The following is a 25,245-nucleotide window of genomic DNA, read 5'->3' as shown; positions in this document are numbered from 1 at the left end:
CCCCAGAGACTCCATGGAGTGGAGGGCACCAGTCCCAGCATCCAAACAGGACCATCCATGTGACAGCAAGCCTCACGCTCCTAAAACAGTAAGAGCACAGGGTCAGAGGGGAGGGCGTAGGCCTGGTCTGTGGCTCTGTCCCCAGCTCCTAGCGATGTGATTTTTCTCTGGGTCTTGGTTCTCCCATTTAGACAAGAAGTCCCCCCAGCTCTCAGTGACCGTGGGACGCAAGCCGAGGCAGGGTGAGGGACACAGAATCAGATGCGAGACCTAGAGAGGGCATGACCTAGAGATGGGCGAGTAAGGTTTAGGAGTTAGCGTGCTGTGGAACTGAGCACTCTGCCCCAGCAAGGTACAGGCTGCAGCCCATGCCCCTTCATTCATTCATTCCACGGAACGCTTCAGCCACCCACGCTGTGCCGGGCACTGAGCTGTCTGAATCTGCCAGATAGGAGAGGATGAATCAAACAAGCGCACAGAAAACCAAAGCGCAAAGCAAGACTTGGCGAGTGTGCTAAAGAGAGACACCCACCCCCCACCCCCCACCCCGAGTTTCTCCTATCCTCGCAGTCTCCAGCTCTTCTTCTCTCACGATCTTCTCTCTCACCCTTCTTTCTCGGGTGAGAACACAGAGGCCCACAGAGGTTAAGGGGTTTGGTCAAGACCCTGCCGCTTAGGGCGCGCCCAGAACTTGAGGCTAGCCAGAAACGAGGTTTCGGATTCCCGCAGTCTCCGGCCACTGTCGCAAGCTGCCCGAAGTTCGAGAGGCCCCGTCCAGCTCCCGGAAGGCTGGAGGGAGGTGAGCGCCAGGGAAAGGCTGGGCCAGAGGACGAGCCGGCCGGGAGGCGGGGAGGGGCCTGGCGGGGGGCGGCCGGGTGGCTCCGGACTCCCGGGTGCGCAGCCCCGGGCGCCTGGAGCGCAAGAGGCTGGGTGCGCGCCAGGGGCCGCCGCGCTCGGGTCGGGCCGCAGCGCTCGGGCTGGGGTCGGGCTCCGAGGCGCCGGCGGGGGGCGAGGCGGGGCGGCCAGGGCGGTGCTGCAGTGCCCGAAGCGGCGGGCTGGGGGAGCTGTGCCCGCCTGTCCCCAAGGCCGGGGCTGGGACCGGGCAGCTGGGTCGCCGCGCCTCTAGCCCGGCCGCGCTAGGCGGCGCGCAGCCAGCCGTGCCCGGAGCGGGCTCCGGCCCTAAGTCCTCCGGGGGCGCCCGGCCGGGGAGGCCCCCGGAGAAGCCCAGTCCCGCGGGCCAGGGCGGCCGCCGCCGCCGCCGCTCCGGCCCGCCCCCGGGGGGGGGTGTCCCGGGCCGCTGGGCCCGCCCAGGTAACCCCATCCTCGGCCCGCCCCTGGCCCGCCCCCCCGGCCGCCCGCCCGCCCGCCCGCCTCCGCCGCCGCCGCCGCCGCCGCCGCCGCCGCCGCCGCATCCCGGCTCTGGGGCGGCGCTGACAGTCTGGTCCGCGCCGGGCAGCGGGCGCAGCAGCCGGCAGGGCTGACGGCAGGCACGGAGGCAGAGCCCCGCCGCGCGCGCCCCGGCCCGCGCCCCGGCGCCGCGCCCCAGCCCGCCCGCGGGGCGCCCACCTGCCGCCCCGACGGGAGGCCCCCCGCGGCCGCAGCCGCTGCCCGGGGCCGGGCGCCCGCGGCGGCACCATGAGTCCCCGCTCGTGCCTGCGTTCGCTGCGCCTCCTGGTCTTCGCTGTCTTCTCGGCCGCCGCGAGCAACTGGCTGTAAGTCGGGCCGGGACCCGGCTGGGCCGGGCGGGGCGGGGCGGGGCAGGCCCCGGGGGCAGCGGCCGGTGCCAGGCGGCGCGGGGCAGCGGGGCGCGGGGGCGCCCGGCAGGTGTCTCGGCCGCGGGACGCGAGGCTCGCTCGCCCTCTCCGCTGCCGCCGCCGCCGCCGCCGCCTGGGCCTCCCTCTGGGCACCGCTCCTGCCCGGGTGCGGCTCCCAGCCCAGAGGCGGCAGGGGTGGTGGCGGCATCCGCACCCATAGGCGGCCTGAGGCGCCCGAGAGCGCGAGGGTACGAGCGCGGGGCGGCGGCCGGGGTGGGGCGCCAGGCTCCGAGCGCAGACCGGGCTCGGCTGACAGGTCGCCGGGGAAGCCCATTACGGGGTAGGAGTCTGGGTCCTAATAGCAGGTTAATCCCGAGCAGTCCAGGAGCGAGCTCCCCGCGCCTAGCTGCGCCGAGCTGCGGGCTGGGCTGGAGGCGTGCAGGGACCTGTTTCTGCTTGGGGGGCGGGAGCCAGGGGTAGAAAGAGGGAAGGGACCGGGACACCCAGCCTCAGAGAGCCTGCGGCTGGAGGTGGCCGGCCTTTTCCTCCCTGGGGCAGGAAGAAACTCCGTCCAGCCCTTGAAGAAGACAACAGCCCAGCACCTCTCTGTGTTTCTACCTAAGGAGGAGGGTGGCCGGGGGTGACCGCTGGTGGCCTGTTTCTCTGTTGCTGGGCCTGGCTCAGGTGACTCCCTGGGAAGGGACAGAGGGCTCACTGAGGGGTCTCAGGTGGAGGAGGCGGGGGTTCTAAAGGGATGAGCTTTGGTGAGTAGATGAACAGGGAAGGGAGAAGACTCCGGAGCCCTTCTTCATCCCCCCATCAGTGACGGTTCCCCTGGCCCCAGGCTTAACTCTGGCCCCAGTTCCTTCTGCCCAGAGCTCTGCCCCCATCGGCTGTGGGCAGCCAGTGGGGAGCCAAGCTCCAATATTGATCTGAAAAGCATGAGGTGGGAAGGGGGATGGCCAACAGTGTAGCTGGGGTTTCCATGGAGACAGCGGGAGAGGAAAAAATTCCCTCTGCATCAAGACTAAAGAACAAATATCTCCCATGAAATTGCCCCGAGTGTCCAATGGCTGTTGCTATGAGGTCATTGCGGCCAGCCGGAGCCCTGCAGGCTGGAAGGAGTGTGTTCGTTGGGGTCAGAGCCACCCAGGGCTTGGGGGACCGAGGTGATGTGGAATTCTCCCAGCTGTTGGGAGAGCGAGCGACTCCAAGGCAGCCCGAAGTGGCTGCACAGCTTTTGTTTTTCTTGGAGACTTAATTTGATTAACACTTCAGGGGCAGTGGCAAAGCTACAGGAACCAGGGCACTCTCACCTCCTCCCGTTCCCCCCCCCGCGGGCCAGCCTCCTGAGTGGGGACTAGGTCGCAGAGACGAGGAGGAGGGAAGCTGATTTGGAACCGGGGGTTCTGGGGTCCCCAGAGCTGACCCTTGAAAGCAGGGGTTCAGAGCCAGGGTCTCCAAAGTGAGCGTGAGCATCAGAAGAACAAGAACTGGGGCTGGCCCACCCAGTGCCAAGGGCTACGAAGAGGAGGACAACAAAGTGGCAGTTCCAGAATCGGACCCAGGCCTTCAGGGAAGAGAGCAGCATCCACAGGGAAAAGTCCCTCAAGAGCATCCAGTGTTTGAGCTCCTTTTACAGATGAGGAAACTGAGGCCCCAGGAGGGGAAGCTACTTGCCCAAACTCAGAGAACTGAGCCCAGGTGCTGCTTCCCAGGCCTTGACATACCCCTTCCCTGAAGCCGTCTCAAAGTTGAGCCAGTGTGGCCCAGGTGGTGTCACCAGCCACCCTCAGCCACGTCCAAACCCAAAATCCCAGCCAGGGAGGCAGTCCCAGCTTTGGGTCGCGCAAAACCATGGGGGAATTCCAACAACTCCCGCGAGGGGGGCGGGGTGAGGAGGGGCGGCCTGGAGGGAGAAGAGAGGTTGGCAAACCTGTTCTCTGCGGTGGTGATGGCTCAGGTTGCCACGAAGCAGGTCTCTGGATGACCCAGCTCGCTCCTGCTCCACCCCGGGCTCTGAGCCAAGGGTCTCGGCACAGGCCAAGACGGAAAGCATAAGGGGCTTCCCGGGACCCCTACCAAACCAGAGGGGCAGTGATGGAGAAGAGATCTCTGGGCACATTCCAAGACGGGGTCTTTCGTCTTGTATTTATCAACCTCCATCCCTGAGACAGGGACTGAGCCCACTCACAGCCTGGTCTCCAAGGACCTTGGGGTCTAGAAGGACGGGACAGAAGCAAAAACACGAATGGGTGGGGCAGCGTGCATGCTAGTGCCATCAGAGGAAAGGTTCGGTGCGAGCTGGAGCAGTCACAGAGGGGACTTGGCCTGGAGGTGGCAGAATCACGACAATAGTAGTAATCAGTATTGTCATCGCTCCCAGCGCATTATCTAAATCCTGACAACATCTGAATCTCGTTCCACAGATGGGAAGACTGGGGATCACAGAGGTCACTGCCCAAAGTCACCTAGTTAGTAAATGGCAGGGGCACCTGACCCAAAAGCTGCCTTTAGAAGGAAGAGCTGTGGGCAGGCAGATGTCCACCCAGGCAGGGTGGCTGGCACTATTTTTTTCAAGTGTGAGTCACAGTGGAGGTCTGGTCCCCAGAGGGCGGCTGGCAATGTTCTCAGAGGGGCAAAGCCTGGGTGTCCGTTCCCGTTCAAGTACCTGGAGTCAGGCTTTAGTCCAGGGTCGGCTGGCTGGCCGGTTGCGAGAGACGATGCTGTCTGTTGTCTCAGAAGGGCGGTGGCCTGCCGGGGAGGCCAGGTGTCCCACTGCGTGCAGCTGTCAGGCAGGACGGAGCCTGGAGCTGGGAGGGCTCCCCAGCCTGAGGCCCGGGCAAGCCCAGAGAAGCTGAAAGCTGCCGATCAGACTCATGTCTGGCACCCCGGGCGAGCCGGCAGCTTGTGGCAGCTCCCACCACCGAGGGAGGGATGGATAGATGAAAACAGTCCGTCGGCGAAAGGCCTGGCTCTGTCTCTGAAAGATGGGCTCAGAAATGGCCCTGAAAGTTCCCTCTGACACTGGGTGTGCTGGGAGTTGAGAGTCCGGGGTTCCAGTCCCGGCTCTGCCTCCCAAGCTGGCTGGTTCTGGGTGGGCCTCTCCTGCCCTCTGGGCCACAGTCCTCGGCAGATAGCTCTGAACTCCAAATGAAAGTACTGGGAAGAGTCAGGGAATAGCTTGGCGAGGGCTTCGTTATTGTGGATTTCCTGAAGAAAGGGCAGTGGTGCACCGGGCTGGAGCCCCAGCAGAGGCCGACCAGATGAGGGGGGGGGGGGGGGTCGTTCCACACTCAGAGATAGTCCAACAGAGGGGCTAAGAACCAGGTCTCCAAGACAGCCCGCAGGTCCATCCCAGGTCTGCCGCTGACCGGCTGAGTGACGACAGACAGGTTACTTAACCTCAAGTTCCTCATCTGTATATAAGTGGCACCCACTCTTGGACAGTAGTGAGGCAAGTGTGAGCTCGTGCACATGGCACACCGAGCGCAGTGCCAGGCACGTGCGCTGGGAATGGCCGGCATGGCTGCTGCTGGAGGTGGAGGGCGGCTGTTGGTGCGATGGGGGAGTCGTGTCCTTGTTTATAGGGATGAGGGAGAGAATGAGCCTTCAGCCTGCTGCTCGCAAGCCCTGTTTACCCCAGACTGCTCTGTCGGGATCCTGTGCTCTTACACGGGTCACACAGGTAGGATCATCGGCTGCCGCCTCCCTGCTCTTCAACCAGGGCTCCTGCAAGAGCCTCACAAAGCCAGGGAGGTCCGGCCCGGCTCACAGGCAAATCCTGGTGGCCAGAGGAGTTGTGTCCGGGAGCGCCCTTCAGGGTGGCTGGGGGAAGCATCTCACCCTCACTGCATCTGACTCCCCACAGGTGTGCATCTCTGGTCCAAGCTCCCGTGTGCCTATTTGCCCAGCAAGGGGGGCCACAGCCGGTGACCTCCTTGACCATGAGCAGACTGAGGCCTGACACTCTGGGTGCAACTCGCTGGGCCAGGTGTGGGCAGAGCCAGTCCCACAGGTGAAGGTGTGTGGCACATCTCCCCCAGGAAGAGCCTCCCGATCCCTGGCTATAAAGGATCCCTCCCTTCCTTCTAGATAGTAAACCCCCCTCCTTGGTGCTCCTCCCCTGACTCTGGGCATCCGATCAATCACGCACGCATCCACAGCCCTTTATAGTTTATGCCAGGATTTCCCAAACTGCACCGTTGATATTTTGGGCCTGTCTGGTGCGTTGTATGATGTTCAGCAGCATCCCTGGCTTCTCCTACTAGATGCCAGTAGCATATCCCCAGGTGCTCTAGACATGGCCAAATGTCCCCTTGGGGGGCAAGATTACCCCCCATTGAGAATCAGTGGTTTATGAAGCACTTTCACACCCATGACCCTATTAGAACCATGTAACCTCTCCCTTCCCACTTTTGGAACAAGGGGTCTGTATTCTTTTCAATCTTGCTTCCGAGGCCCAGAGGTGCAGCTGCTTCCCCAAGGACATTCTGCAAATCAGAATCAGGACTTGAGCTTGACGTGCTGTCGCATGTCCCCATCTCCTGGTTTTTATCCCCCTGCCTATAGGACAGTTTCGTACTGTATGTAACTACAGTCCAGTAGGGTGGCTTTGTACTTCTACGAGGTTATAAAACCTGAATGTCAAGTGTGCTTAGGTGCTCAGTCAATATCTGATGGGTGAAAAGGGGAAAGGCTTGTTCACTCCAGAGGGCTGTAAGTTTTTGTCAAATGGTGCCCGATCTTAGAGACCTCGAGTAGGAGGGAAGCTCCACTGTAACCCCCTGAGTCTCAGGTGATGCTAAGATGGGCCAACGTGAGTGTCAGGGAGTGTGGCTGTCTGTCACCCAGCAGATCTGCTACTCTGGCCCCCGTAGCTCCCCTGCCAGGGTGCACACCCCCCCCCCTCCCCAGATCCTGCCTAAGCCCTTTCTCCCCCTCACCCTCCGTGGCAGAGCCCGGAGACCAGGCTCTGCCTGAGGGGTTTACTCAGGCGGCAGTCATCACCCAGCTGTCTGCTATGGCTTGACTTTCTTCCCTCAGCCTGGGATTAGCAATTGAGCAACTCAGCAAGCATCTGACAAGACAGTGTTCCCCAAACCTGTTGAAACTCGCCCAACTCGGGCCCTGTGGGTGCGTTTGCAAAGCTGAGCATTTACGACAAGCCTCCTTTTCTTGTTCTTCCCTCTGGGAAGAAGGGCTTGGCCTGAGCCAACTGGGCACAGGGTTGGCCAGGGAGCCGCGGACGGGGGTGACAGCTGCCCCTCCGGCCCCTCCAGTCACCCCCACTGCAAACCAGCTTGCCAGAGCCGCTGCCGTTTGCTCAGCAAACTCAGCTGGAAGGCAAAGCCGCGACCCCATGGTTGCGGTCCAGATGGCCTCAGGAGTTGCCAGGTTTTATCTCTGAGTCCTGAACTGCGTCTTCTGTGATCCAGCCAAACCCAGGGGAAGGCTCGCTCCCTGCTGTGACCCCCACCAGCTCCCCCTTTCCCCATCCAAGCTCCTCCCCACCTCCCCCATCTCCTGGCAAACTTTAAACCAAACTACGTTCTAAAAGTTCCCCTGACCAAGTCACAAACCCCACCGTGGAGGGGACCTGGTCTGAGCAGAGAGGGGAGGAAGGTGGGTAGGAGGAGGGAGGCATGTGCTCAAGGAGGGAAGGAACCCCCCAACAGCTAGCAGCTCACAGCTCACAAGGGAACTTTGGAGAGGCCCATTAGAAGCAGCGGGAAATTTCTGCTGAGACTCCAGGGGCCTCTTCCTGCCGTGACTCCTGGATGGTTCTTTCAGACCCTATTTCTCACTCTGTTCACACACGGGACCTATCATGGCAGGACTGGGTTCCAGGAACTCTTCCTCAAGGGCTGGTAACAGCAGGGCATTCCTCTCGAGTCTGGGTCCTGGCGGTCCTGGCACGCCAGGGAATCGAGGGCCAAGTCACGGCCATCAGAATTTGAAGGGTCCCGGGAGATTACCCATTCAACCCTTGCAGGGACCCTGAACCTCCGAGCAGGGGCATGCCTGGAAAGCCCCATTCAGTCATGGCAAATGCTTGCTTGTCAAGACTCGCCCCACCAGGCACTGTGGTGGGCTCTTGGGGCCACAGAGCACCTTAGTGATAGAGGTGGAACTGCATCCCAGGTCTCCTGACTGTCTTCCCAGGACTTTCCCTGCAGCCCCACACCCTAGCCTGTCATCCTCTATGCAGGTTATGAGCGACTGGAGCGAGGAAGGAACCAAAGTTGTCCTAGCTGCCTTGTTGGGATGGGGGCGCGGGTTTGGCCACAGGCTCTCCTGGAAACGGTGCCTTCAGAAGGGATCTGCCAAAGCCAAGGAACTCACTAGCAACCCGGAGCCACCAGAGCGTGAGCCCCACTCTAGGAAGCCAGCTCCTGCCCTGGACAGCTCAGCTGGGGTTTCAGCCACCCCTCCTCGCTCCCACCCCCTGGGCTCCCTCAGCCGAGCTAGAGAGGATGAACGCTTCAGTGGCTACAAAGGCGAGAGAGGCACTCGGGGGACAAGCGTCGGGTGGGTCTTTGCAAGGGAGAAGCTCTCTTCTGGCAAACAGGAGGCAAGGCAAGGTCAGGAAGTGCCCCAACTTTGATGCCCACTCACCCCCACAATCACACCTGCCCTGCGGAGAGAAGGAAAATTCCTACCTTCTGGTGCAGCTCTGGGGCCATCCAGCTAAGGTCTGAGTGGCCACTTGCCGGCCCTGAGTCAGCCACTGGCTCCCCAGGAACAAATACTGTGAGATGGTGAGTGGGAGGGGGGCTCCCACTCAGGAAGCCCTCAGGAATGAAATGTAGGAGCTGGGCTACCAGGTGTGGGAAAGCAATGGAAACTGGGAAGTGAAAAGACAAAAACAGGGGCTGCTGAGGCTTCTGAGGATGGAGAGCAAAGGAAGCGAGGGGTCCCAGGAGACAGGAGGAGGGGGAATAGTGCCCCGAGGTACAGGAGTAGGGGCTTGGCCTCCAGGAAAGGCCATCATCCCCCCCCCCCCCGCCCCAAGCTGAGGAAAGGCACTTGGGACAAAGAGAACTTGACCTGGGCACCGAGGACTCCAGAGTTCTCCCAAGGCCAGGGAGAAGGTGGAGGGGAGGCTGTGCCCACCACCCCTACAGCCACTGTGTCTCCAAGGCTGGCCCCTCCTTACTGGCTGCCCCTCCAGGACTTTCAGGCCAGTAGCAGCAGCCCCTTCCATGGCCCCAGAAGCCGTCCAGGCTGCCCACACTGAGACACTTCCCTCCCCAGTATCCTTTGTTCCTAAAAGCAGAGCAGATGCCTTTGCTGTGGTCCCCAAAAGCCCTGGGACCGCAGAAGGACTCAGCAATGGAAGAATGAAGCCACCTTCCTCAAATCATTGTCACTACCCTACACCATCTTTGGAGCCTCATCCGCCAACCCAGGCTTAGGAGCCAGAATGACCTGTGTTCAAATGCTGCCCAGCCCTGACTGGCTGCATGGCCTTGAACACATGCCTCCCGGAACCTCATCTGTAAAATGGAGGGGGATGATACCGTCCTGGCCAACCCTGTGTGGCTGCACTAAGGATATATTAAAGCATGTGGCTGTTGTTTGAAGAGCACAGGTGACAGGGGACATGAGGTCCCTCCCTTCCTGTCAATCTTGTCCCGCAAAGGGCTCCCAAGTCCCCCAGGCACACTGAGCCTGCACTGGACCCCACTGTCCCTAGCCCCCTCACCGCGGTGCCCCAGCCTCTGATCTCCTAAAGCACCCACTTGTGTCCCACCTGTTGGACCCCTGGTCCCTGGAGGGTCCGACCAGTGGGCCCAGGTCACCGGCAAGCATCCTTCAGCTCTGCGTGCTCCATCGGAGCAAGCTGTGTCCAAGCTCTGCGGTGGGGATGGAGGCCGAAGTGTCCGCCCTTCCCAGTGGGGGTGTGTCCTTCCCTCAGGCTGGTGAACCCCCGTCTAAAAGAGCCGAGCAAAAGAAGACCAGTGAACAGGACTGTTCTGCGGTCCAGCAGAGGGCCCAGCTCGAGGGACTGCGCGGGGGCTTTGAGGTGGCAGTGATGATGAAGGTGATGATGGTAAACACCTTAATGACCACAGTGATGATCAATAGGACTTGGTAATGTTGCCAACCGGGGAGCAGTGGCTACTATGTGAACATTTAATCCGTTGACGTCTCTTGAGGTGAGAACTATTATTCTCCCCATTCTACAGATGAAGACACTGAGGTTCAGAGATGCTTGCTAACTTGCCTCCGGGAACACAGAGCTGGGATTCTGACCCAGTCTGCCATCTCTCTCGCACAGTGTGCCACCCTGTGGGCCGTGCGAAACGATAGGTCTCCAGGACAGGGCCTCGGGATTCGGAGACCGTGGGTGCAGAAACATCCGGAGGCCGGAGAACAGCTGAGGGGCGTGATGGGGACCCGGGGAGCCAGGTGCTGGCCACCCCCGGAGAGAACGTGGTCCTGGGTGGGACCCGTGGCATGCTTGCCTTCACGCGGCCGTGTCTCCCCAGGCGGCTCACTGTTCGGCAGGCACTCCGGCTCCTTCCGGCTCCTCCTCCCGCCTGCTTGGCCTCCTTCCTCCCTGGTGTCCCAGGCACTGCCACTTCTGAGGAGGCTCTAAATGTGGCCCAGGCAGGCAGGGAGGCCAGAGGGAGGGGGCAGAGAGGCCTGGGCTGGCGTCCCAGCCCCCACCTGGATACCCGCAGGGCCAGGACCCACGACACTGATCTGCTTGGCCTCCCAAACGCTCCAGCTATTTCCCGTCTCCTCTCCTCTTGACGCGCAGGGTAAGAGCTGAGAGGAGGCGCAGAGGTGCGGATTTTTCTCTAGGAATTTGTATATTTTTTTTAAAAAGCAAGCAAACCTGGAAAAGCTTGGGACAAGCCCAGCTAATTTTAGTTTCTAATGAAAACAGCAGGTGGCCGAGAGGATCTGATCTCCCTGGCAGGGCCAGGGCCCTCCAGCCTCGCAGGCTTCGGCACGGGCCGGCGGGGAGGGCCTCCTGGGAGGGGCCTGTGGGACCCGCAGCCCCCGTTGGAGAAGATGGGGGCACGAGCTGGCTGGCAGCGGCAGCCGGGGCAGCCCGGGCTGCTGGGGTAACCTGATCGATGGCGGGGCTGTGGCTAGAGTCCTGGGTGGCTGGAGCAGCAGGTGGCAAATTGCTAAGCCTGTACTCAGCAGTGGCAGGAAGAAGCCTAAACTGGGGCAAGGCGACCAGAGCGAGAGAAGGAGCAGAGATGGTCGAGGCCCTCCACGGGCCTGGCCAGGCTAGCCCAGCGGCAGCCAATACCGATCACTCCCGGGTTCTCTATGCCCCCCAGAAATGGCTTGTGCAGCCAACATTTGGGCCCAGCCCAGCTCCAGGGTCATCAAGTGGCACACATGTCTCCGGGGAAAAGGCTGAGCCACCTTAGGGTGCAGAGAGGGGATTCCTGAGGCCCCCAGAAAAAGTTGGGTTCTAGCCTCTCACAGCCTCCAGCCCTCAAAGGCAAAGGCAGCCCCCATTTTACTCCCTCACCCCTGCTCTTCCCTACCCTGACGACTCTGCCAAGAGGTGAGCCGAGGGGGACAGAGCCCTCCATCATGCTGTAGGCATTTATTGAGCACCTTCTATGTGCCACAACCTGTGCCGGGCCCTGAGGAGGCCATGGGCCGGACACGACATTGAGGGTAGTGTCAGCCCCCACGGCTGTCAAACAAGGCAGATCCACAACCGGGGTACAGGAGACACAGAGCTCCCAGCCACTCACTCACTGGCCGTGTGACTTTGGGTGAGTCCCTCCACCTCTCGGGGCCTCAGTTTGCTCCTCTTTAAAATGAGCCTGGGCACCAGAACAAGCGGGCTGCGCGGGCAAGGGCCTGTGATGCCCGGGGTCCCAACTCTCTCCGCCCTGTTCCCAGCTGCACGTCCAGTCCTGGCAGCCAGGCCTTCCCAGGCAAGACTCTGGGACCCAGGAGAATCGAGGTGGGGTGGAGCTGTGTCTCCTGCACGGAAGGGGACAGCTGTTGAGCCAGATGAAGGCAGGGGCTGGGGGATGGCACTGGTGCCATCCGTGGGGAGGGGGGGGACAGGCACACTCTTCAGCGGAAGAGGGTTCTCAGCTTCTTCCTGGAAGCTGTCCCAGTGACTCACGGCCATGGCCACCCAGCAGCCTGCCCCTAAAGCCGTAGGATGGTTATTTCAGGCTGCCTCCCCTCACTGAGTCTAGCCTAGGGGAGAGGGGTGGGGGGTTCCCTGGTCTACTTTATTTCTCATTCAATGCAGGGGGTCCTGAGGCCTTTGAGGCTTGGACACCTCCATCCCCATCTGTAGAAGAGGGACTGTCACTCTGACAGAGGGAAAGGCCTCACAGACCCACCAGTTTAGTGTCCCCACGAGGACCCAAGCTCCGGGTAGGCAGGGACTTGCCCAAGGTCACACTGTGGGCTGGTAGCTCAGCCAGGCCTCCCCAGCCGGCATTCCCTACCCAGAGAAGCCCTGCCCTTGAACACCTCCCTCCACCAGGAGCCTGGAGCCTGTACAGCCTGACCTGGCCCATCGGCGGGATGCAGAGGGAACAGGGGCCAGCTCTGTGCCCCCATGCCCTTTAGGGAATAGGGGACCCCACCCTTATTCAAGAGGCCAGGTCTAGGTCTGAGCAGGAAAGGATCCAACTTGAGGCCCAACTCCTTGTCCCCTCACCGGTGGCCTCCCAAACATGGACCTGGCCCACAGCCAGTAGCTGGGCTCTTGGCGCCCCCTGCAGGCCAAGAGCACCAGGTGGGACTAGGGCCATAGGGGACCTGGCCCAGGCAAGGGGAGCACCCAGACAGGGCTGAGGAGCCAGTGTGTCCCCTCCCCCTCCAGATGCACCCTCCCCTTGCCCCTCCACCACCTTCCCACCCTTGTCTCCCCTCTGGGAGGCTCAGGCTCCTGCCCCGACGCTGCTAGTCTCTGCATCCCTGAGGCAGGACCTGGCAGAGAAGACAGGGGGGTCCTCCAGGAAGCAAGGAATGTGGGGAGAGGAAGGGAAGGTTGGATGCCTCAGCCCAAGCCACCCACCTTCTACTCACCCGTGTGCTGCCAGGGAAGTTGGGGGGATCCTCGCGGCTACAGCACACCTCCCGTGGGCCCGGCTAAGAGCCGGCAGCACCAACCACATCAAATCACCTTAATTTCTCACAGCAGCCCTCTGGGATAGGAACCATTATCTCCATTTCTAGATAAAGACAGCTAGACTCAAGCCCCACAACCAGGAGGTGGGGGGCGGGGGGTGGGGGGGCTGATGCAGCCGTGAGGCGGAAAGTGGGTCCCAGAAGCAGATCTCCCTCGGGCATAGAAGGAAACATCCCCCGTGGTTGGCCAAGAGCTTCCCCTGAAGTGCCCTCCAGCGCCAGTCTGGCTTCACAGCTGCTCCTGGGAACGTGTCAAAAGCCCAGATGCCCACCCAGCCCCGCCTGGAGCGAGGCCCCGGCACCTGCACTTTCAACAAACCCCACAAACGTTTCGATGCTCAGCCGGATTCGAGAACCACTCCTCTGGGCCAGCCCCCATGCCTGACACACAGAGTCCACCTCCTGCTCACACACCTCCGGGGGAGGAGAACTCGGCGACCGGTAGGCAGCCCGTCGTCTCCACCCTGACCAGCATCCTTAGGTTGAGCGAACCTGGCTCCCGGCAGCTCCTACCTGCTGGGGCCAGTTCTAGTCCTCGAGCCACTTAAAACAGCATTGTATCCACTTCAAAGGCTTTGAAGTTGGGCAAAACCGGGTTCAAGTCCCTGCTCCACCTCTTATGAGCTGGATGACCTTGCACACAAGGCAAACTACGTAAGGGGTCTGTGCCTCCATTTCCTCCTCTATAAAACAGGGGTCCGTTGGCTTTGCTGGGAGGATAAATGCAAAATGTAAGCGAAGTGCTTAGCCTGGTCCTAAGCTGCATGAAAGCTAACTGTGCTTATTACCGTAGTCATAAAAATGTCCCATATTTTAAGAGGGCTTTCTGTGTACTTCTTTGCTCATCATTTATTCCTTTACTTCATTCAGCAAACAAATGGCAAGTTCCTGCCCTACTGCCTCAGACCCCTTGTCAGCCCATCTTTCACACGCAGGACCCCCTTTTGCTCTGACCTCAGTTCCTTGACTTAGCCAGAACCAGTGGTAACTTCCCCACGTTACAGATGAGAAAACTGAGTCCCAGGGAGTGGGCCTTCCCCCTTGATCCTTCTATGGACGAGAAATTTGTGCGGCTTCATCACCTCCAAGCATCTCCACCTCCATGCCTAGAAAGCTCCCCCAGACCAGGGTGGCTGGCCAAGCTCCTGGCGGGGGACTGGCTCACTATAGAGTCGGGGGCAGCAGGATACTCGCTCTCTTTGTTTCGAGCCCCTGTTGTGTGACCGAGACTAAGTGAGTTTCCTCCTGGGAGACGGTGGGAAGGCCCCTTTCCCTCACTCTGCTCACCTGTATAATGGACCAGACTATCTGTCAGGGAGCATTCTGGAAGTCTGCGATACTCTGTACTCTGTTGCTCCTCCAAGGACCTAGAAGGCAGCCCCTGCCAGCACTGCCCTGGGAGGGGAGCAGATCATGTCCCACTGAACAGGTGGGAAGTGAGGGCAAGGAAAGGGAGAAGAGGCCTTCAGAGTTACCACTTAGCTCTCCTCCCAGCACTCAGCTCCCCCTTGTGCACCTACTATGTTCACTTGGCCCTGGCCAAGGATGCTAGAGGGGAGGGGGGGGCAGGCTGAGGGGCAGTGCTTAGAACACAGTCATGGGGTTATCCGGACCTGGGCTCCAAACTAGTAGATCTGCCTCCAAACTAGACAAGCCAGGTGACCCCGAGCCAGTCACTTCACCTATCTGAAACATACCTGGCACTTAGTGGGTGTTCAGGCAATGCACACCTCTGTCCCTTGGGAGGGACCACTTCTTCCTGACAGGGCCTTTCCCTAGCTCTGCTCCCATCCTGGTGAGCATTCATGTGTCTTGCTTCCGGCTCTCTGGCCTCCTGGTCCCGATCACAGTGTCTGTCCTTAGGTGGTGACACAGAGCCTCAACTTGCCCCTCAACTTGCCATGAAGGAGGACAGGCAGGGGGAAGACCCACAGGGTTTGAAGGGGTTTGAAGCTCAGCTCTGGCACTTGCCATCTGTGTCACCCTCTTAGCCTTCATTTTGGAATCCATAAAATGGGCATAACAATTACCACCTCATAGATGGGAGGCAAGGGTGCAGGAGAATATAGTGACCGCCACCGTGCATGACACGTAGTGGGTGTCCAATGAACAGCAGCGCTCCCTCCTGTCCTCCCCTGAAGTGGACACTTTAGAGCCCCTTCTCCCCAAAGGCCGGGTCCCAGAGCTCCCTGACATAAGGTATCTAGCTTGTGATCCCACCACAATTCTATGAGATGGAACCAGCATTGTTGCCCCATCGTCAAGCCACAAAAACTCCAGGGGCTGAGGGACGAGCACGGCACACTCTGTTTTTAAGCCCTCCTCCCCTGCCACCATCCACACACTCATCATCTCGAGTCCCCAGCTGCAGTGGATGCTGGTCTCCGTCTGGTGCCCCAGGATGTAGCTGGCAGTGAGGGTCTGGGCCTTGCAGCCAGAATGCGGGCTTCGTTCACTGGGGTCCTTGCCTGGGGGTGGGGAAAGAGACACGAGTGCAGCTGTTCTCGAGTCCCAGCTAGAGGGACGTGAAGGGGTCAGAGCCCAGGGGCCAAGTCTGGCGTAACATCGGGGTACAGACGCTGGTGCAGGGGCCACCCTGGGCCAGGAGGGGTCCCGTGGGGGCTCCGTCAGCGTCCCTCTCAGTGCTTTGGCCTGCTTTGGCTGGGGCGGAAGCCTTCTTATGATGAGACGGCATTACCCCCTTTGGTCCCAAAAGCCAGGCAAGAGGGCCTGTCGCTGGATCCAGAGAGAGAAGGCACAGCCACGAGCCACCACCGGGATGAGTCAGCTCCCAGGGACCTGGGCTGGGCACAGCCTCGTCCCGGCAGCAGAGAGAGGGGGAGGGATCGCTGCACCACACTCCACCCCGCCGCCTTCTCCCCAGGTACCTGGCCAAGCTGTCCTCCGTGGGGAGCATCTCGGAGGAGGAGACGTGCGAGAAGCTCAAGGGCCTGATCCAGAGGCAGGTGCAGATGTGCAAGCGGAACCTTGAGGTGATGGACTCGGTGCGCCGAGGTGCTCAGCTCGCCATCGAGGAGTGCCAGTACCAGTTCCGGAACCGGCGCTGGAACTGCTCCACGCTCGACTCCCTGCCTGTCTTCGGCAAGGTGGTGACTCAAGGTGAGGGAGGGGCTCGCGGGAGGTGCGGGGCAGGGGGAGAGCACTGCCTTGGCAGGGGAGCCACGCGCTCATGAGTGGCCAGAGCCGTCTGTCACTTACTGGGCTAAACCAGCACGCTGCGGACGGTCACGAGGACGCCGATGGAGGCGGGCAGAGGGGCCAGAACGGGCGTTGGGGGGGGAGGGAGGGCCAGCAGAGGGGTGCTGTTCTCTGTGCAGGGCAACACTCTACGGTCTGCAGTGTTTTGGTCCCCAGGCTGCTGTCCCCATTTTACAGAGGAAGTAACTGAGGCTCAGGCAGGGGAAAGGATGGATTGGCCCAGACACCCAGCCCCATGCTGTTTTTACCCGAACACTAGGCCTCCTGAGGGAGCCCACCTCACTGGTCTGTATCCTTGATGAGCCATGTGGGGAGCCTCAGCACGTCCTGCTCTGAGACCAGGAAAGAGCAGACTCTGCTTCTGTCCTCCTGGCATCAGGGCAAGCCCAGGAGGGGTAGTAGCTTACACACCAACAGCACAAACTAGGGACCAGACACTGTTTTCAGTAAATACTAACTCATCTGGCCATGGAGATAAGGTTCCATGTTGCAAATGAAGAAACTGAGGCACGTGGAGGTTAAGCAACTCACCCAACGTCACAGGGCTGGCAAGTGGCAGAGCCAGGGCTTGAGCCCATGCAATCCAGCTCCAGGGTCTTGCTCTCACCCACAGTGAGAGAATGCTGTGATGGGGGGAACACAGGAGGCTTGGGAGCACAAGGGCGGACTCCTCCCCTGGCCAGGGCCGGGTGCTCGGGGAAAGCTTTCCTGAGTTAGGCCCTCTGCGGAGATGAGAAATCTGAGAAGGCATTAAGCCAGAGGAAGGTGGGCAGGGCAGAGAACGTTCCATGCAACTGGAAGGCTCCTTGAGAGGTCACTGGGTCAAGCCACTGCCCTCGAGGAAGTGCTCTAAACCAGCTGCCTCTTTTTCTACTTCCTGAGCTTGAAACTGACACTCCAGAGCTGCTACCAGTCGACAGGGCCCTTTGACTCGCTAGGCAGCAGGAGGGCATTGCCTGGGCCAACCTTTGTCTTGGCACCTGTGGTCCTGGACAGCGAGGGCTGCCGGGCTTGTGGCAAACCGTTTGGATGTTGTTGGAAACCAACCGTGATAGAAATTTGGAAGCAATTCTCCTGGGAGCTGGCAGAGGCCAAAAAGCACCGTCGTGCTTGGCATTGCTAAATATCGCTGCTCTGGAGAAGCAGCAGAGACCTAGTGAGTGGCCTGGTAGCAGAGAATATCCTTGGTCGATGGTGCACTGCCAAGGCTCTGGGACCTGCTGTCTGAGGAGCCCCGAATTCTAGGCTCGAACGGCAGACCCCAAGCACAGGAAGGTCCTGGCATGCAGTAGGTGTTTGGTGTTTTAGGTGCAGTGGTGGACAGATCAGCAGAGTGTCAGGCTCTTTCACACCCCCGTGCTTTTGTACATGCTGTTTCCTCCACCCCAAATATTCACCCCTCTTTCTCCAACCGGCATTGTCCCAGCTCCTACAAACCGGTGGTTGCTTTTTCCTCTGAAGCTTTTTGCTTGTGCTGGGGGCTTTTTCGTGTCTTGTTCGTTTGTTTTTGTAATGTTTAAATTATTTTGTAATGTTTTATTTATTTTTAATTTATTTATTTTTTTAATTTCCATCCAAGTTAGTTAGCTTTTAGTGCAACAATGATTTCAGAACTGGATTCCTTAGTGCCCCTTACCCATTTAGCCCATCTCCCCTCCCAAAACCCCTCCAGCAACCCTCAGTTTGTTTTCCATATTTATGAGTCTCTTCTGTTTTGTCCCCCTCCCTGTTTTTATATTATTTTTGTTTCCCTTCCCTTATGTTCATCTGTTTTGTCTCTTAAAGTCCTCATATGAGTGAAGTCATAGGATATTTGTCTTTCTCCGACTAATTTCACTTAGCATAATGCCCTCCAGTTCCATCCACGTAGTTGCAAATGGCAAAATTTCATTCTTTTTGATTGCCGAGTAATACTCCATTGTATGTATATACCACATCTTCTTTATCCATTCATCCATCGATGGACGTTTGGGGTCTTTCCATACTTTGGCTATTGTTGATAGCGCTGCTTTAAACATGGGGGTGCATGTGCCCCTTCAAAACAGCGTACCTGTATCCCTTGGATAAATGCCTAGTAGAGCAATTGCTGGGTCATAGGGTAGTTCTATTTTTAATTTTTTGAGGAACCTCCATACTGTTTTCCAGAGTGGCTGCGCCAGTTTGCATTCCCACCAGCAGTGCAAAGGAAATCCTCTTTCTCCGCATCCTCGCCAACATCTGTTGTTGCCTGAGTTGTTAATGTTAGCCATTCTGACAGGTGTAAGAGCATAGCTCATGGTGGTTTTGATTTGTATTTCCTTGACGATGAGTGATGTTGAGCATTTTTTTCATGTGTTGGTTGGCCATCTGGATGTCTTCTTTGGAGAAGTGTCTATTCATGTCTTTTGCCCATTTCTTCACTGGATTATTTGTTTTTTGGGTGTTGAGCTTGATAAGTTCTTTATAGATTTTGGATACTAACCCCTTATCTGATATGTCATTTGCAAACATCTCCCATTCCTTCGTTTGCCTTTTAGCTTTGCTGATTGTTTCCTTCACTGTGCAGAAGCTTTTTATTTTGATGAGGTCCCAGTAGTTCATTTTTGCTTTTGTTTTCCTTGCCTCCGGAGACGTGTTGAGTAAGAAGTTGCTGCGGCCAAGGTCAAAGAGGTTTTTGCCTGCTTTCTCCTCGAGGATTTTGATGGCTTCCTGTCTTACATTGAGGTCTTTCATCCATTTTGAGTTTATTTTTGTGTCTGGTGTAAAAAAGTGGTCCAGGTTCATTTTTCTGCATGTCGCTGTCCAGTTTTCCCAGCACCACTTGCTGAAGAGACTGTCTTTATTCCATTGGATATTATTTCCTACTTTGTCAAAGATTAGTTGGCCATACGTTTGTGGGTCCATTTCTGGGTTCTCTATTCTGTTCCATTGATCTGAGTGTCTGTTTTTGGGCCAATATTTTTGTAATTTTTTTAAGTTTATTTATTTTTTGAGAGAGACAGAGAGAGCATGAGTGGGGGAGCAGCAAAGAGAGAGGGACAGAGAGAAGCCCACGCAGGCTCAGTGCTGATAGAACAGACCCCGACACAGGGCTCGAACTCACCAACCTCATGACCTGATCCGGTATCGAAAGTCAGACGCTCACCCAACTAAGCCACCCGGGCACCCCTGTATTTTTCTCGTTTTGATCTAATTTCAAACCTACAGGCAAGTTACAAAACATTGTTTTCATCTCCAGGTGATGGATTTATTCAGTCAGCTACTTTCCTTTTCTTATTGAGGTATAACTGACATACAACATTATATTCATTTCAGGTGTACAACATAATGACTCCACATGTGTATATATTACGAAATGATCACCCCAGTAGGTCTGATTAGCACTCATCACTACACATAGGTCCACCTTCCTTTTCTTATGAGAATTTTTAAGATCTACTCTCTTAGCAACTTTCAAATATGCAACACAGTATTCTTAACCATAGTCACCATGCTGTACATTACACCCTCGTGCCTTACTTATTTTGTAACTGGAGGTTTGTACCTTTTGACCCCCTTCACCCATTTCACTTACTTCCCCACCCCCTCCCCCACCTTTGGCAACCAACCAATCTGTTCCCTGTATGTACGAGCTTGGTTTTTCCTATGAGGAATTCCCATAATGCTCTTTACCTAGATTCAGCAACTGTTTACATTTTAACCCATCTGCCTTATCAATTTCTCTATCTCAATCTCTCTCTCCCTCTCCCTTAACACAGACATACAGACACACACATATGCACACGTCTAAACCATCTGTGTTCACACAGCTTTCATTACACCTTTTAGACTAAACTGTAATGCCTGTTCCCTCACCCCACCCCACCACTTTCCTAAACCTTGAACTGTTCTGGGGCGAGGTGATGTCTCCTTTACCTCTTCCACGCCTGGAAGAGCCTGGCATGGAGGACACAGTCAATGGATGTCATCCAATGACAGAAAGCAAGTTGGGGCAAGGACTCAAAAGGGCAAAGAAAGGGAGGCATGGGTTCGGTGCTGGCCTGAAGTCAGTGAAGAACCCCATGGAAAAGTGCCTTCCTCACCTGTGTTTGCAGCAGGAACCAAGGGAGGGCTCATCCCTGGCTCAGCAAGTTTGGGCAAACACTGGGAATCCTACTGGGAATGCTGAAATCTGCTCCAGACTAAAGTCTGAGTGGCTTGGCTGAGCGTCCAACCCCCTCGAGGCGGAGTCAAGGCACCCACACACCAGGCAGACATCAGGGGCGTCTGGAGGAGTCTGATCTCTTCCTATTCATCCATATCCTCACTCTTGTATTTCTCATGTTCTTCCCTGGTAAGAGTCCTCTTGGAAAAGTCTTAATTTGTCTCCTCTGCACAAGAGGAGGAACCTGCAGGGGAAGCATGGGCAGGCGTGACCTTGGAGGAGTGGCATCACTCCGAGTGGCACCTGTCAGTGAGACCAGCATGTGTGCTTACCTTATAGGGCCCCTCACGAAGGTCCCGTGACACAGGGGGTGGCAGCCCTGAGTGTCCACCCCGACCAAGAAAAGCCATCCTCATCACCAGCTGCTGTCACTGGGGACAGCTACAACAGCAGCAGCCAGTCTGGGCAGGCCTCTTTGGTGGCCACCAGCTTTTGGGGTGATGGCAAGGGTGAGCTTGATTTGGTGCCCACATTCATCAGCTGCCTGGCTGGGGTCATGGCCTCAGACATGGCGGAGGCCCAGGAGCCAACCCATACTTGGAGAAGAAAAGGAAACCCTTTGCTGACGGCCGCCTGTGTGCCATCTTGCCTCAGATCGCCCTCATGACAACTCTTGAATGTGTGGCGTGCCCCTACTCTACTGCCAAGAAGGGAGGTCCAGCAAGCAGAGGGTGGTGACACACACCCAGCTCCGGGACCTGCCAACTCTTGGCCCTGAGATCTCAGGCAGGGTCTGTTCCCTCTCCTAGCCTCATAAAGTGGGGACAGTCTCAGGACCAACCTCCTGGGATTTCCATCAGGATTCAGAGATGATGCCTCTGAAGGGCTGGATGGCACTCGAGCCCCACAGGCAGACATTGCTGAGGTCTCGCAGCCTCCAACTCTACACCCCAGCACCCCACCACCTCCACCCTGCTCCTGGCCTACTGAGGCGAGATGGGTGGTAAGATAATGGTGAACAATGAGGACCGTGTAAGTGAGGGCCAAACTGTGTGCTCCAGGCTAGAAATCCACCAGAAACCTGGGGAAATTAGCATCCGGGATGGCCGGGAACGAGGGCAGGAGGCAGTTCTTGGCCGAGGAGGCATTACGGCCAGGTGTGGGATGGCCTCTGTACGTTTTAGTCACTGCTTTGTCCCAGAGTCTAGAGTAAGCACCTGCACATGGTAGGCCACTGGTAAGTATGTGCTGAATGGATAAAAAAGGCTTGAGGACAGGAGGGAAAGCCACAGAGTCTGGCCAGGGTTCAAGGTCGCCATGAACAGGATACACTGGGGTCTCAGAGCAGGCTGGCCCAAGCATGGCAGGGAGAGGTGGACAAAGCAATGCAAACTCCTCTTCTCCTCTTCCCTCCTTCTGTGGGCAATGCCGTGCCTCTGCCTGCCTCCCCGCATCTCATTCTGTGACCTTGACCAAGGGAGAGGGGACTCAATGAGCCTTGAGGCCCTCCAGCCTCTGGCTGCCATGGTGGCGAGGCGATGGGGTGCACTGGCCGAAGCAAAGTGAAGACTCAAACCCAGGCCCACCTTCCCAACCTCTGCGAGTCTAACATCGTCCAGACACCTTACTGACTGTAACATCAGACTAGAGTTAAGAAGTAAACACTTCTCAGTCCTAGGCTGTGACTTACCAAAACCTGTCTTCTCACCTTGCTCCTCATACTGGCATTGTGCTGGGCTCAGGGAAGGTGAGAACATGCCTTCTTTCTGGGTGACCTCCAGGCCAGCCTTTAGGTGCCATCAGATTAAGTTATAGGGGGGCTGGGGTGGGTTCCCAGAGACATTCCGCCACTGGGAGTTGCTTAAGGACAAATCTACCTCGTTTTCCCTGGAGTGTAGCATAGGACCGGGCTTGCAGTGGGTGATCAATAAATGTTTAGTGAGGGAGCAAGCAAGGGAGGAAGTGTCTCTGCCCTAAGGAAGCTTTTAGCCCGATGGCAAACACACAGTTGACTGCCTGGCCTTCAGGGTGTAAGCGCCCTAATGATCCCTGTTTGCAAATGAATAAAATGGCATTAATCACGACAATAATCACAAAATATGTCTCAAGTGCCCATTATGTGCCAGGGACTAGACTAAGCATGTTCTGTATTTTACCTCATTAGGTTCCCATAACCACCTGTTGAGGTCAGTGCTTTCATCAGCCCCCGTTCTATGGACAAGAAAATTGAAATCACACATCTAGGAAGTAGCAGGGCAAGGAACAGATCTCAGTCCTGCTGCCTGAGCATCCAGACTCTCCCAATACTCATCCCTGTCTCCAAGGGCTACTCTGTGCACCGCCCTGTGCTGGGTGCTAGGGGGCAAAGGAGAAGTATGGGGACTGCCTGGCCAGGCAAACAAGCAAGACACTTAGATGATAAAACCACCTGCAGCCTGATTCTGATCCTGGGGGCAGGCAGGCCAGCGAGAGCACCAGGAGCCCTGGGAGGTCCAAGACAGAGGGCAGGAAATGTGGGAGAAGTGTGGGGTCTGGCCTGTCTGGGCAGCGCTATCTCGCCCTTGTTAGAGTTGGGATAATGAGGCTCAGAGAGGACAGTCACGCCGCTAGTAAGAGTCTTAATTTACTCTTTCCTCTGTGCTCCATCATCTCTTAAATCCAAAGAGGCTTCCTAGAGGTGGTTTCAAGAAAAGGTGAGCTTTTGTAGCTAAGAGAACAAAGGAAACTGGGAGGGCAGGCTGGGGGCAGGGAAGGGGAGAGCACAGGGCAGTGTCTTTCTCAAAGACCAGGGCCTGTCCTGCCCCACCTCCCAGGACTCCCTCCCTGGGTCTGCTTTGGAAACACGTGAGTTATGCTCAAATGGCCCTCCCACCAGGACCCCAGCCTGGTGCCCAGGGGACCACTATGTCCATGGCTTCTTTCAAGCCCAACTCGGCATCCACGGCTTCTTCTCCAAACACTTCTTCCTACTCGAATGTCCTTCCTTCCCACATCGGGGCAGGGGGGGCGGGGGGCATCGCACGTGACGTGCTCAGAAGGGTATGGGCTTTGACTCACCCAGGCTTCGGTTCTGGTTCCCGCTGAGCCGCTGACCGGCTGAGGGACCTGGACCCCAGGGTCCTGGACTCCTTCCTCCAGAACAGAGCTGGAGAGAGAGCTGGGTGCCCCATTTGTCGTGAGCCATAGACAGCACTTGGAAAGGCCCTGGCACTTAGTAGGCCCTCAGAAAGGGGAGCTATTACTGGGTCCACAGGACCCCTCTGAATTCCCAACCCCAGGCAGCCCTGGCACCTTGAAAAGATGCCACTGAGGTGGGACCCAGCAGAGCCACTTCCGCTCCACATGCTGGAGCCCAGGGAGGAGGAAGAAAGGAGCTGGGTGTGGGGTGTGGCAAATGGCTTCATGGAAGGCCAAGCAGGTTGCAGGGCAGCTACTGGCACCGAGGGGTCTGCCTTACCACCAGCTCTGATGTCCCAGGAGGACAAAGCCAGATCTGTCTCCCTGCTGCAGCTGGAACAGGCAACCCTCCCCTCCCCACCCCCACCCCGACCAGGGGGCAGCTATCTTCTGTGACATGTGGGGATCTCCCTCTGCTAGGCTTGCAGGAACGCCACAGTCCCTTTCTGTCATGGCAGTCTCTGCCAGGTGCCCCGCTAGTGAGCAAGGCTCCAGCCTGGACACCCAGGCAGAGGAGAGGAGCAAGGAGGGGCCGCAGCCCTGGAGTCAAAGGGCTGGGACCCAGAGCCAGTTAGAAAAGGCTGCTGGAGCCACTGCTATGGGCCTTAGGGGCATGGCGGCTTGGCCACATTCTCCAGGCCTTCTGGGGCCTCCGGTGTGGAGCATAGGCCAACTGCTCACCATCTCCCAGTAAGGAGCCCACAAATGGGACTGAACTTGTCTTACAGAACTTAAGATTTAGGGCAGACCTAAGAAAGCCCATCCTGGCTTCACACACAGGAGGTAGGAAGCGATCCACTGCAGGTGTATTCCTGCAGGCTCTGGGCTCCACGAGGACAATGTCAAGGTTGAAAGCTCTGCAGCCAAACTTCCTAAGTTCACATTCTGGTTCTGCCACTTCCTGACTGGGTATTGTTGGTCAAGTTGCTTCACTACTCGGTGCCTCAGCTTCTTCGTCTATAAACAGAGGATGAAAAGTCTCCTCTCCATAGGGTTGGGGTGAAGAGCATATAAATTATGTGAAGTGCTTAGTCAGTGCCCAGCACAGAGGGAGCTCTCTATAAGCTTTAGCTCTTATGATTTTCCCTCCACGATCTCTTCCTTCAGGCCCACTCCCAAGCTGAGAAAACCAGAGGGTCCTGTACCCAAGGCTGGGGCAAGGGGGATCTGGAGTCCCGGTAGATGGATGTTGGTTTGGGGAATGAGGCAGAGGTCTCCCTGAACAAATTGACAGGGAACCTTGCACACCAGGGCTACCAGCACTCAGGGGAGGAGAGGAGCCCAGATATCCAGGGAGGACCAGGGGCTGCCCGAGAGTCCGGAGAAGCAGGAGTAAGGACCAAGCCCAGCCGAGCGCTGGGGCCACCTTACCAGTCCCATTGGCCCTATCTCCTGCTTTCCCTTCCCCCTTGGTCTTTGGGGCGAAGATCTGTGCTGGTTCAGGCCTGGAAATACCAGAAATACCAGAAACTAAAGTCGTCCCTCTTTGGGCGGCCACAGCACAAAACCAACCAACATGATCCTGTTATTAGCCTCGATTAACTTGGAGAGGATTCCACCTCAGGCCGTCGAGGTCCCGTGGCCCCGGCCAAGGCCCCCGATGCTGGCCCAGAATGGCCAAGCCAGGACAGAGGGTGGGCAGTGGAGAAGTGCGTGGTGGGCAGTACCCCCAGTTCAAGGGCGGAACACAGAACAGGTTGTCCGGAGCCACCAGGGCCTGAGCCGCCCCCCCACCCCAGCGCTCGGCTTCTGCTGCCTGTCCACAGACGTGGGCACAGAGGAGGTGATTGTTTCCATCTGACCACGGCAACTGCTCCCGGGGGCAGCCAAGAG

General features: G+C 57.7%; 1 protein-coding gene and 1 long non-coding RNA gene across 5 annotated transcripts in view; one reads left to right on the top strand and one right to left on the bottom strand.

The window, feature by feature from the left end:
- The first annotated feature begins 1,389 nt into the window (after positions 1–1,389).
- WNT4 (Wnt family member 4) overlaps positions 1,390–25,245 on the top strand; it is a 29,078-nt gene continuing 5,222 nt past the window's right edge. The window contains exons 1-3 of one of the 4 annotated variants that reach the window (XM_045476058.1): positions 1,607–1,712; positions 5,626–5,778; positions 15,778–16,013. In XM_045476058.1, coding sequence (XP_045332014.1) covers positions 15,866–16,013 — 148 coding nt within the window. In that variant the 5' untranslated portion in view covers positions 1,607–1,712; positions 5,626–5,778; positions 15,778–15,865. Of the gene's footprint in view, positions 1,713–5,625; positions 5,779–13,072; positions 13,335–15,777; positions 16,014–25,245 lie in introns of those variants that run through there. The other 3 variants (XM_045476056.1, XM_045476055.1, XM_045476057.1) reach the window with 3 other exon arrangements.
- LOC123597347 lies at positions 3,875–12,787 on the bottom strand. The gene is made up of 2 exons (XR_006712089.1): positions 6,058–12,787; positions 3,875–6,018 (listed from the first exon to the last, which is right to left on the bottom strand). It is a non-coding gene; the product is annotated as an uncharacterized LOC123597347 (long non-coding RNA).

Source organism: Leopardus geoffroyi, chromosome C1 (genome assembly GCF_018350155.1).
Source record: "Leopardus geoffroyi isolate Oge1 chromosome C1, O.geoffroyi_Oge1_pat1.0, whole genome shotgun sequence".
In the NCBI taxonomy this organism is placed as follows: Eukaryota; Metazoa; Chordata; class Mammalia; order Carnivora; family Felidae; genus Leopardus; species Leopardus geoffroyi.
This window is presented reverse-complemented; position numbering and strand designations above follow the sequence as displayed.